Source organism: Limulus polyphemus, unplaced genomic scaffold, assembly GCF_000517525.1.
Source record: "Limulus polyphemus unplaced genomic scaffold, Limulus_polyphemus-2.1.2 Scaffold1666, whole genome shotgun sequence".
Taxonomy (NCBI): Eukaryota; Metazoa; Arthropoda; class Merostomata; order Xiphosura; family Limulidae; genus Limulus; species Limulus polyphemus.
Genome location: NW_013667276.1, coordinates 192,976 through 205,603, shown reverse-complemented (window position 1 = coordinate 205,603; position 12,628 = coordinate 192,976). Strand labels below are relative to the sequence as shown.

Here is a 12,628-nt window from a genome sequence, read left to right as displayed (position 1 = left end):
GTGAACACAAATTAGTTAGCATAAATCAGTTAAATGACGAAAAGTTAGGTGTCTATTTACTTGTGACCACTCAGTGTATATGTGTATTTAGTTTTATCATTGAGTTAAGTTTAGGCTATTGTTGATCAAAATTCATCCAATGCAAGGGAAGGAAACATAAGTAAGTACATACGACGACTTATTAGTGCAGATGTACCAAGACAATGAGTTCAATATCAAGTCATATACACTTCATTGTTTTATTTCCTACAAGATTTGTAACACATATTTCTTTCACCAGCATCAAATGAATAAAGGAAGGGTAAAAATTGCCAGCAAATTTAAGTCGATTGACATGAAAAGTCAACAAATCAACTGAAGGCATTTAACAGTAGAAACAATTAAAATTAGCCAAAAAATAAATATTGAGAATCGAAACTTGATTATCTAAAAGAGAGACTGGGCATTGTCAAAAAAGCACATGAATGACTTATTGGCTTGATAAGTGTTCATGGAAATCCACTTTTAATATTCACAGAAGTGATTAGAAACTTTTCACATCGTAAAAATGAGCTTTTGTGACATTTTTTGAATGTATGGCTACGTTTGATTCAATCGTGAAAGAATACCTAAAAAAAGTACTGCGCGAGAAATCTATAAACTTTGAGAAAGTTAATTCGGATTGAGCTAATTCGATCGCTATCCAATATGTGTTGGCTCTGCTAGAAATGTTAGGTTTTACTCGATGGTGTTAAACCAAACTCCAGTCATGGCCCAATGATCACTTGGTTTGTCACTGCTACTGAAACATCCGCAACTGAAGATAGTGAGATTGGTATCCACTAACATTTTATCGGAATTTTACTTCTGAAAAACATAAGTAGTGCTGAAGTATTCGAAGCTGTTTTAGGCACATTGTAGAAAATGGCTTTGTCCCTGGAGTACAACCCAAACAACAATATTTTATTTTCATTTGTAAGAAAGTTACACAATTAATGTAATGATTAACATTAATTATTGTATTGAACAATGCAGTCACTGTTGCACCGAAATATGGCAATCTTTGATTTCATTTGAAATCTACACGTCTAATTTTCTGCTTTAACCCGTGTTGAAAAGTATTGCTACAACATTTTTCCCATTAAATGAGAAGCTATTTAGTTACATCCAACACCAGCTATGTGTTTGTGTTTTTCGTAGCAAAGTCATATAAAGCTATCTGCTGTATTCACCAAGGTGAATCAAACCCCTGATTTTAGGGTTGTAAATTCGTAGACTTACCACTGTCCTTCTGAGGGACAACACCAGCTGGGAGAAATTTATGACGTTCTGTTCTCCACCGTATAGGGCAATAACTTTACAGGAGCCAATGGAACAAAGTCACATTCCAAAGTGAAAGCATTCGCTGCCAAAATGTTATGTTTCAAATTCATGGCTAACCTCGTAGTAGGACACCACTTCCTGTATGAGATTAAACTAGCCAGCAAACAGCCGCAAGAAAGAGTGTCCTTGATACATTCTAAGCTGCTGCACAAACATTTTTAAAACTTCCTAGGTACACATGACCAAAGATGCGTTCAATATCTAACTTATAGGAGAGTGAAATATAATAGTTTTGAACAAACCTGACAATGTATATTCAATGTAATAGGTGTGATTCCTTGGCCCATACTTATAAGTATATGTCTTACATATGTAATCATTGTTCCATGAACATTTCAAAAATAACTGCTTTAATTTTGAATAAATAAGTTTGAGCATTTTGCTTGAATTATCATGCGAACAAAGACCCTTGAAAATCGCTTCAACATCTTTGCTGTTCAGCCGATGGAAGGTAATTTATTTCTGAGTATTACTGGTGTTATCTAGTACTCGTAGCATTTATTAACAGCAGTTTTTACACGATGAAGTGAGAAAAGTAGGTTGTATATTAACATGTGTTAATGGTATATATATCTAAAGTAAGAAAGTATGATGGAAATTAATAGAAACATTTATTGTTATAGACTACATATGTATTATTTAAATGTGCATTCATCGGCTGGTAAATTTTAAAATAAATTAAATTCTTCAGAACTTTTATGTATTTTTTTTAGATATATTGAATTTAATGATAACTAAAACTTTATTTAGTATATTGAATAAACTTGCATTTTCAAATTTACCAGCCGATAAATGCATATATACATAATTTTATACAATTTCTGATGTTGAATGAGAGGAAGTGCGGTTTTCTGGACGTAGGAAAAATGTGTGTTTACTGTAGTAAACTGAACGTGGAATAAGTGACGTGGAATTAAGAGTATCGTTTACAAAGGTCAAGGTTTACTTTAGGTTTTAATATTAGAGCTTATATTTACATAATACTAGAACAGTTTCTTAAGTCAACGGTATGTAGAATTTATTCAGTAATGTCTTTTTTTAACGATAATGTGCCTCACTACTTTACAGTTACACTTATGTTACTTAAACTGTTAAAGGTAAACACTGTCACAGTTATATAATAAATTGATAAATAATGTAGTTATGATTAGTGTTATTATGTTGTGTTAATATTAATATTATTATGACTTTCCAAAACTTTTACTTAAAAGAGGCTAACCAGAAACCCCTCTTTCAGAAAATTAAGCTGTAGTTGTATTAGTATTAGTAGATGAAGTAACTGCAAACTACAGTGTGGGCAAAAAGTTTGGGCACACACCTGAAATATAGATAGTGTACATGAAAGAAAGAATTTAATGCATGTTGATATATTTGTACATCTGATATTGATGCAGACTAACAAAAAGTTTGATTAATAATCCCAAATCGTTGAAAATGTGTCTCTTGGCCTTCATTTTCATGACATAAGATGATACATCCTCCTTAGCATATTAGGCACGGCCTTAGTTTCGGGCCAACGTGGGAAAGGTGGTTAGGGTGCTCAACACTCAATATGAGGATCACTGGTTCAAATCTCCATCCAACCAAACATGCTTGCCCTCTCAGCCATGGGGGCATTATTAAGTGATGGTCAATCCCACTCTTTGTTGGTGAAGGAGTAACCCAAGAGTTTGCAGTGGGTGGTGATGACTAGAAGTCTTCCCTCTAGTTTTTCACTGCTAAGTTAGGGATGGCTAGTGCAGATAGCTCTCGTATAGTTTTGCATGAAAGTAAAAAATAAACAAACAATTCAACAGTTTTTTGTTTCAAAGCATCAGGTGTTTTATATCATTCTTTTACCACAAGCTGTTTGATAAAGCCCCACAGTGAATTATCACATGAGCTTTAAATACCCTTGGGTGCCCAGAGTATTTGGCCACCCTGTAGATCTTGCTTTTTTGAGTAAACTTAAACTTTATCATGCAAGTTTTATAGGAGTAGGAATTTTTAAATTAGAATAGAACACTTATAGGTTGTATTTTATACCACATGTTGAATAAAAAATGAAAACTTTGATAAAAAGCTTGTGTTTATGATATTTGTTTTGGTGAAAGATAATAAAATTCCCATAAATTCATTGAAAAAATTGGTACCTAATACTATTAATATTATTGTAATATAAAGTGTACTGTATAATTCAAGTGTGTTTCTGTGTTAGAACAGAAGCAGTCACTGAATTTGAAGGGATATGAATGTATATATATATATATATATATATTTGCCAGTTGTGATCTGAAACTTGCATGGTAGAAATATTCCAGAGGTTCTGTATTATTATATGTAGATGAAAGCATGGTACCATTGAAGTTGAAACTGTGTAAAACATTCGTAACACCTTATTTATTTGGATAATTTTTTTTCTGCATTTTTCATACATAAAAAAACAAATATTTTATTACTCAAAACTATGTTCATCCATTTTATCACAGATCTTTACCATTCACATTTCTGTTGCCATTTATATGACTTCCCTCTAATAATCTGATGCAAAAAATTCCTTTAATTTATTCTACATGCTATAATTTTGGAGAAATATTTTGGACTATTTGATCAGTTGGGCTAACACCCGACTGATGTCTTTTAAAGCTAATACAAAACAAGTTATTTATATTAATTATCACAACATTGATCATGCTTATATCTTTGATGGTGCAACTTCAAATGAAGTTAATGAGAAAAAAGATTTGAGCAGATGTTTCAAAATCTCTCAACCTTCTAGACAGTGCATGTTAACTAGTAATAAAGCAAAGAAAATTTTTAAGTTTTATACTTAGAAATATCGGAACAAATTGAAGGTGAACATTGACTCACCCTATAAGGTGTTTAGACTTCATTTGGAATTCTATATGAACTTAGTGTATATATAAAGTATTTCAAAAAGCTTTTGATAAGGTACCACACAGAAGAGTAGCTAAAAAAAACCATACTAATAGGGGCTGAAGGAAACTAGTTAATTGGATTGTAGAGGGGTTAGAGGAGAGAAAGCACTAGGATGGACTATTGTTACTGTTAAAGTCCTTGAAAGTCAGTGGTTGTGCCTCTTCTTCTTATTTACATTAATGACTAGCACAGGGACTTAATTAGTAAAACTTGGTGATGATATTAAACTTTTGAACATTTCTAGCTGAATTTATAGAGGATGTTGGGGTAATACAGAATGACTTGGATCAGTTGGTAAGTTGAACAGATATTTGGCAAATTACATTTTATTATAGTATGCAAGGTAATGCATGTGGATTATCATAACATAGCTTACACATTTAATATAGGTAGAGCCTACATTATAGCATGAATGAAAAAAAAAAGATATTGGCATAGTGGTGAATCATTCATTCAAGCCATTGAAGTAGTGCTTTGTTGCTAGTAGTAAAGCTTAAAAGTATTAGAATTTTAGGGTGTATTTATAGAAATATCAAATATAACCCCAAAGTAAGAAGTCCAAAACTGAACACAGTAGTCTAAATGAGTCTTAACCAGAGATATGTACAAAGAAATGATAACTTCCTTTGACTTGTATTCACTATTTCTGTAGATACAATCCAAAATCCTATTTGTTTTCCTATTGGAAGGCTTAAGAGACTGATTGACCTAAACACCAAAATCCTGTTCTTACATAATACTGTTGATTTCATTTCTATCAAGGTGATGATTATATTTTAAATTAAGGTAACCCATATGCATTACCTTGCACTTAGCAAAATCAAATGCCATCTGCTATTTATTTGCCTAGTTTGCCAAGTGATTTAAATCCTTTTTTAAAATAACAGTATCCTTATCGCTGCCCAAACTACCCAAAACATTAATATCCTCAGCTAACTTGACCATTCCCTTACAATATCATTTACATATATCAAAAAGACTAAGGGTCCATCACATAGTATTGAAGTACTCCATTTATGACTCCAATCAAATTTGACTGAATTTCATTTGTTATAACCCTTTGCTTCCTCTCTAAAAAACCTGTAATCTGCTGAGCTAAATTATCTCCTTTGGCCACAGAAGTATTTTACCAGTATTTTATGTGGCACTTTGTCAAAAGCCTTCAAAAAATCCAATTATGCCAAATCCATACCTTTACCCTCATCAACATAAGCAGTGAAAAGAATACATGGGGGATTGAAAGGATAATGGCCTCTTGATTTCTTTATGCTCTATTCTGAAGACAATAAGATTAAAGAACACGAGTTTAAGATTTGGAAAAAACAAGCTAGGCTCCAGTTAAGACAGTTTTGTTTTTCTAAAAGACTGATTGTCTTATGGAATGAGTAGTTGTTAGCAGTAGCTGAGACTAGCACTTTACAAGAGCTTAAGAGGCTAATTGATGAAAATGAAGAGTCGGTTTAAATATTTACTATTTTCAGGGGTAGGTGAGAAATGACAGCTTTGAGGAACCATGTGGTCCAATGTTGTTCATATGTTATTTCTTTCATGTATGTCTTGTTCTTCAAGGTCACTATTTTGAATTTCTAGTTAATTATATTATGGATACTTCATCTTTTACTTGTATGTAATTAGTTTATTTGGAAATTTTGTTTCTGTGCAAGGACACTATGCTAGAAACATTATATGCCTCATTAGCCTATATTCCATGTAGTTCACTTGATGGATGTCACAATTTGTTAAATATTCAGTGTCAAATATTGGGTTTTTATAAATATAAGTAGTTCTCCTAAGAGATGTTTTATAATTTTATATCTGTTTCCCGTAATTAACTTAAATGTCACTCACATGGAAAATTTGACCTTTTGATTTGTACGATGTCCATTACTTAAACAAAAGTTATTGTATTATAAAAGACACACACACACCTCCAAATCATTATATGTAGCAGTTCCATGCATTGGAGCAGGCCTTTATAGTGTAATAATGGTTTGAGATGGCTTGAATGGGTAATGAAGCAAAACTTTAATATAAGTTTAACATAACAGCAAATGTACAACGTTTCGACAAGGTTTTGTTACCATTGCACCCAGTACTAATAATTTAGTATTATGGTTTATTAGGTATGTTTATTTAATCAACAAGTTTATTTAAAAACTTCTGTGGCTGTAAACCTGCTTGAAACAGTGACTTAAAAGAAAATATGTTATGCTTATATCAGCTGCAGTACTTTTAATTGGCTACAATAGGATGCTTTTGTAATACAAGATTATTGTATATAGCCATATGAGTATCATGCATGTATCAGGTAAGTGTCCATAAACAACATGCATGCTTTATATTTACTTAAAATATAAAACATGATTACCTGTAAAATAAAAGGGTTTTCAATCAAATATAAATTGATAACCATGGTGATGTTATCAGTAAATTATGCAAATTATTACTATCAAAGAATTGAACTTTCATTCACTATTTTGTTCAGAACTTTTAAAGGTCAAAATCTACCCTTTCTTTACAGCCCAAATAGTAATTGAATGAGTTTTGTGAATTTACAGTCTCTAGGACAAAAGTACTTATATAGAATAAAAGCATCTAGTTATTCTTGTTTATGTGTGTGTATATATGTAGACTATAGAGTTGAGTGATTAACCTGATTGATAAAAATTAACCATGTGCATCAGTTATATCAGTTAATGTCACATGAAATACACACTTGCAGTTATGATTAAATTGATTAATGCCATGATTCTCATAAAAACAATCAACTAATTGAGATTAGTGTTTCCAGTTATTACTGTTTTCAATTATTCCAGCTCTCCAAGTAATCAAAATACTGCCATTATGATTTTACATTATTCCTTTCGATTAAATCAAGGTTGTTCAGTTTGATCGATTACTGTCACGATTCTTGAAAATAATCAGTTAAGATTAATATCTCATATGACAATCTATTAGTTGAATGTAATCAATTAATGAGCCCAGTGGTGAATTTATTAGCATAAATGACTAATTACCTAGCTCTTGTAGATATAGATACACACACACAACAATGGAAATTGCTAAAAAAAACTTGAATATTTCAATGACACCTGTGAATAATTTTTATTGTGAAGTTAAGGCTCCAAAATTATACTGAGTCTATACTTTTTTACAATCAAGGTTACTTGTTCTCTCAACTGTTATAGTTTGGCATTTGTATGGCTTAGAAAAATTTGGTTGATATCCTACAAAAAGACTCCACATTACATTAGTTGTAATGAAATATGAATTATTTAAATTATTTTAAAAATAGCAAATTGTCTGAAGTATTTTCTGTTTCATTGATTGTGCGTTTAAAATGTTGTTTTTTTCTGCTGTAGTTTGAAATGAAGCTGTTTGTGGTTTTGATTTCCTTGTACTTGCTTGAAGAGGCATTTGCTGCCCCTCGTCCAGTGGATAAAAAGAAAGAAACTGAAAAAAATAAAGATGATAATAAAGAATCTAATGCAGACATTGATGATTTTGTAAGATTTGTTTGTGTATTTTTTCAATAAATGTATACTTAGAGTTCTAAAAATACTGGTCTGCAACTTGTCATTTAACAGTTTTTTTTTGTATCATTTTTGTGAAACTAAAGCCAAATGACATCTTTCCTCGATGGTATAGTCATTCCAGTACAATAACCATTGTATATCTTTCATTCTATGTAAAGATGTAACAAAATAACATTTCACAAAGATTTATTTAAGTACATGTTATTTTTAAGTTATATGATGAGTTAGAATAGCTTTATGATAACATGTTAAGTGAACGTTACTAACAGGAAAAGTTACAGTGCAAATGGTTTTTAAAACCCAACTTAATTTTCAGAATTTGAGACTTTTAGCATTGTGATTATTATAGTTGCATAAAACATTAAATTATACTATGAAAGTTTAAATTACAATTAGAAACAAATACTCCATGCATTAAGCTTGCCGAAAAAGGAACGATTTATGAGGGGGAATGCTGTGAAACTTTATCCTGTGGTGGCCAAGTGCCAGAAATTAGAACTTTTTTTTCATTGGTAAAAATATAGATTACATCCTTATATAGCAGTCAAACCTTTTTGATTGATGTATTTGACCATGTCCAAGGTTTCTTAGATTAAATTACTCTAATCTGGCTTAAAAGAATTTCAATTTGAGGGTAGACTGGTAGAGATCCTGATGAATAATAAAACTGAATCGGGTATACATGCACCCTCACATTTGGTATTGCTGGCACCCACAAAAACATAGCTAATAAAAAGGAAAAAAAGTCTTGTAGATTAATTTAGTCTAATCCTTAATAACAAGGAACCCACTTTTCAGACAATAAAAGTTTTGAGACAGTTTAACTGAATAATGAAAAAAATTATTGTAAATGTACGATGTTTCAACAAGATTTTGTCATCCTCAGGTATTTGCAAGAATTTTAGAAATGCACATGATCTAATTATGATCTTGTTTCTTAAGAATATGCTGTGTAACGATACTTGATAATACATGTAACTCAACACATGCACCCATGAACATGTTGGTTGTATTGTTATAAACTTTTTAAAGTATTTGTTTATTTCAAGCATTACCATATATATAACATCTGATGTTGGGCTAAAGCTGAAATGTTTTGTATCAAATTTAATTCTTATGCATTTGTATGAGAATATCTGTTTATTTTTATATGTTTATTTATATTTTTGGCTAAGTTTTATCAATATTTTTAAGTTCAGTTTGATATTCCAATCATGGAATAATAATTAACAGCCAAACTTTATTCTTTGTTCTTCCCATAAAATTTCTAAAAATAATTTCTTAAGGAGCTACTGTTTTTTTTTAATTTGGTTAAAATGATGTAATTGCTAGTGATGGGAGATTAACTTGATTAATCAATATAATCAATTACCTATGAACATTGATCAAATCGATTAATGCCATGAAAATAATTAAGTAATCGAAGTAAGTGTTTTCAATTACTTGAACTATCCAAGTAATCAAAATATTGCCATTATGATTTCTCATTATTTTCTATTAATTCAAACTTAATCAGTTAGTGTTACAACTCACAAAAATAATCGACTAATTGAATTCAATGTTTCTGATTATTACTACTTTCAATTATTCTAAGTATACAAGTCTCGTATAAGAATAATAAATTAATGAGCCAAACAGTTAATCAATTAACAAGTTCCACTAGTCACCCAGCTCTAGTGTTTGCCTGATAAAAAATTAGACAAATTCTGCTTAAACACAGCCAAGTTGACTTGTCCTTTATTTGAATTGTTTATACTATTAGGTTTCGATGGCCAAATATTTACTTCATTATAGGTTTAAAATCAGTTGGGTAAAATTTCGAATGATACTTGTTCGTGGTGTAAGATTTGATAATTCATATTTCTTATTAACCATAAAAAGTAAAAAAATATTTGTAAAATATCTCAGGGCTAAAAAAGCAACTTAGGTACATTGAAGAAAGTGAAATTTTCTTTTTTTAGTTTTAGTTCAGGTATTTTAAAAATTTGACTGAATTTTAGAAAACATAGGAAAAATTATAGTCTTAAAAAAAGATGCTTTTCACATGTGAATAAATTACTTTTTTTTTAACTTTAACAGGGTCTTGAATATGGAAGATACCTAAAACAAGTTGTCCAGGCTTTAGAAGAAGACAAGGAATTTGCCAAAAAACTGGAAAATTTCTCTGCTGAAGATATACAGGTACTTTGAAGTGTTACTCTGAGGTATTTGGCTAAGATATTGACTGTGATATGTAGACAAATGCACAATCAGTATCGTAGACAATACTTTAAAGTATTACTGTGAGGTATTTGTCTATGATACTGATTGTTATATGTATACAAGATACTTTAAAGTATTACTGTGAGGTATTTGTCTACGATACTCATTTTGACATGTACATAAGATACTTTAAAGTATTACTGTGAGGTATTTGTCTATGACACTGAATGTGACATGTACATAAGATACTTTAAAGTATTACTGTGAGGTATTTGTCTATAACACTGAATGTGACATGTACATAAGATACGTTAAAGTATTACTGTGAGGTATTTGTCTACGATACTCATTGTGACATGTACATAAGATACTTTAAAGTATTACTGTGAGGTATTTGTCTATGATACTGAATGTGATATGTTTTATACACCTCTTAAATTTTTTCTTTACAGTTATAACTCAAACCTTACATTTTTTCTAGATATCTATACACACTGAATATTGGACAGGCTTTCAGGCACATATTATCAATAACTGTGTATATTACAAACCCTAGTTAGAAATGCAGTTAAAAACATATCACATTGCTGCTATTAGTAAGAGACAGTCCCCTGGTGGGACAGCAGAAAGTCTTTGAATTTACAATGCTCAAATCAGGGGTTCAATTCCCCTTTGTGGACACAGCAGATAGCCCAATGTGGCATTGCTATAAGAAAACACACACAATAAGAGAGACAATGTCATAGACACTTCATTATGCCATATGTTTATCTTGCTTTTCTCCAAGACGTTCAAATTACACACATCCAAGGTCTTAACTCTGTATATATGAGTTTGGTCATTCTGACTGTCTTTGTAACCACTATGTAAATATGAAACTATGCATACTATCACTCTGAAGTGTATCTTCCCAAAATTTGACAAGTTTGTAGTAAATATTACAAGTCTGTTGTATACAGAAAAATTGTATTTTTATTAAAGTTTCTTTACCAAAGATATGTCTGAGAATTTATTAATCTTTATTGAGTCAGCCTGTGTGAAAGGTGATTGTAATATACTTCTTTTCACCTTACAGTTTCCATATTTCATTTGCATAAGCTCTAGCACCTCCTGAATGACTTTCAAAAGTTTTTTTTTTTTTCATTCAAAATTTGTCTTTTTTTTTATCTACTATAACACTATCTGTGGTGAAATAATCTTTATTGAAAGTATAAAATTAAATCAAAAATACTTTTTTTTTTCAAGATGAGCTGCAGATTGTAACAGATAATTACAATTATTTATTTTAATAGCTTAGGCCTTTCAACGTTTCCCAACTGCTCTCAATTAATTATATTGTTTTATTGCTTACTAAACTGTGTCTAACTGCTGTGGCAAGCAATCAGTCACTCACCACGAGTGCATAGAGTTTAGGTTAAACAAAGTTTCCGGTTGCATCACATGACATCTAACGAGGTATGTTCCTCAAGGAGTGATCATGAAAACTTTTTCATTTAAGGGTCCTTGTATAACAAAATTATGTTTTTAATATTTACCTTTCAGTTACTTTAGCAAAAAATATAAATATGAATAAAAAAATATCCATAAAAAAAGAAATTTAGCATTTCAACTTAGCCCTAGGCCAGCTTGCACTTGGCTGCTTGCTTTCATGTTCTGTCTTTTTTTCTCACTATAATTGTTTTCCAAAAAACAACTCAAATAACTTTAAAACATTTTTTTTGGAACACAAAATATATCAGGCACTATAATAAAATGTTCCAAAACTACTATAGTTTATCTGGGTTTCTAACTAAATTGTAAATAGGTTACAAAATTACATTAATCTTCAGTGCATGGACTTCAGTCTAAACACACGAAGATCTACTTCCAAAATGGCAGCTTTCACAAAAAAAAACTAAACAGACTATCATCAGGATTATGTAGTTCAAGAAATGGTCTTTATATTGGTTATAAACATGTACCACTGACAAGTAGAAGTGAACAGATAAGTGATTTCAAAAGCTTGAAAAATTGGAAAGAGCTTTTGCAGTGGATGTGAGGAATTTATTGATATTTCAGAAAGTAAAAAAGAGTGGGCAGTTTTATATTCTGAATGTAAATATCTGTAGTTTTTGTATGTAATTGATGGACACTCTGAAACTCGTATAATGAAAGAAAGAAAATCTTTAAAAGGAGAATTTAGAGAGCAGAGGATCATATGAGAGAGGAAAGTGAAGAATGAGAGCTTATTTAAATGTTTCCTTTTGAAATTGGAACTTAGATAATACAAAATTTTTAATTATAAGCTACATTTCATTGGAAAGTTTTTTGACATACATTGCTAATAAAGTAGTTTAATTAAACTTTAAATGTAACTCTTTAAAAAGGTCATGGTCTGCACATTTTGACAGACTTCCCTCCCTCTCCCCTCATATCTAGAACATTAAGCATAAAAACTATTTCTTGGTATATTTAGAAACTTAATTTTATTTTAGTATTTTATTGTATTTAAATTCGATGACGAGGAACCCACTTTGAGACTAATAATGGCTGGAGATGGCTTGAATGGGTAATGAGGAAAACTTTAATATAAGTTTAACATAACAGCAAATGTACAACTTTTTCGACAT

The 12,628-nt window shown here is 30.7% G+C and overlaps 1 protein-coding gene across 5 annotated transcripts in view; it reads left to right on the top strand.

Annotated features, from left to right (window-relative positions):
• The first annotated feature begins 2,189 nt into the window (after positions 1–2,189).
• LOC106464494 (nucleobindin-2-like) overlaps positions 2,190–12,628 on the top strand; it is a 42,971-nt gene continuing 32,532 nt past the window's right edge. For 2 of the 5 annotated variants that reach the window (XM_022392223.1, XM_022392221.1), the window contains exons 1-3: positions 2,196–2,459; positions 7,644–7,787; positions 9,897–9,998. In XM_022392223.1, the coding sequence (XP_022247931.1) occupies positions 2,391–2,459; positions 7,644–7,787; positions 9,897–9,998 (315 nt within the window). In that variant the 5' untranslated portion in view covers positions 2,196–2,390. Of the gene's footprint in view, positions 2,460–4,525; positions 4,576–7,643; positions 7,788–9,896; positions 9,999–12,628 lie in introns of all 5 variants that reach the window. The other 3 variants (XM_022392222.1, XM_013924638.2, XM_013924637.2) reach the window with 3 other exon arrangements.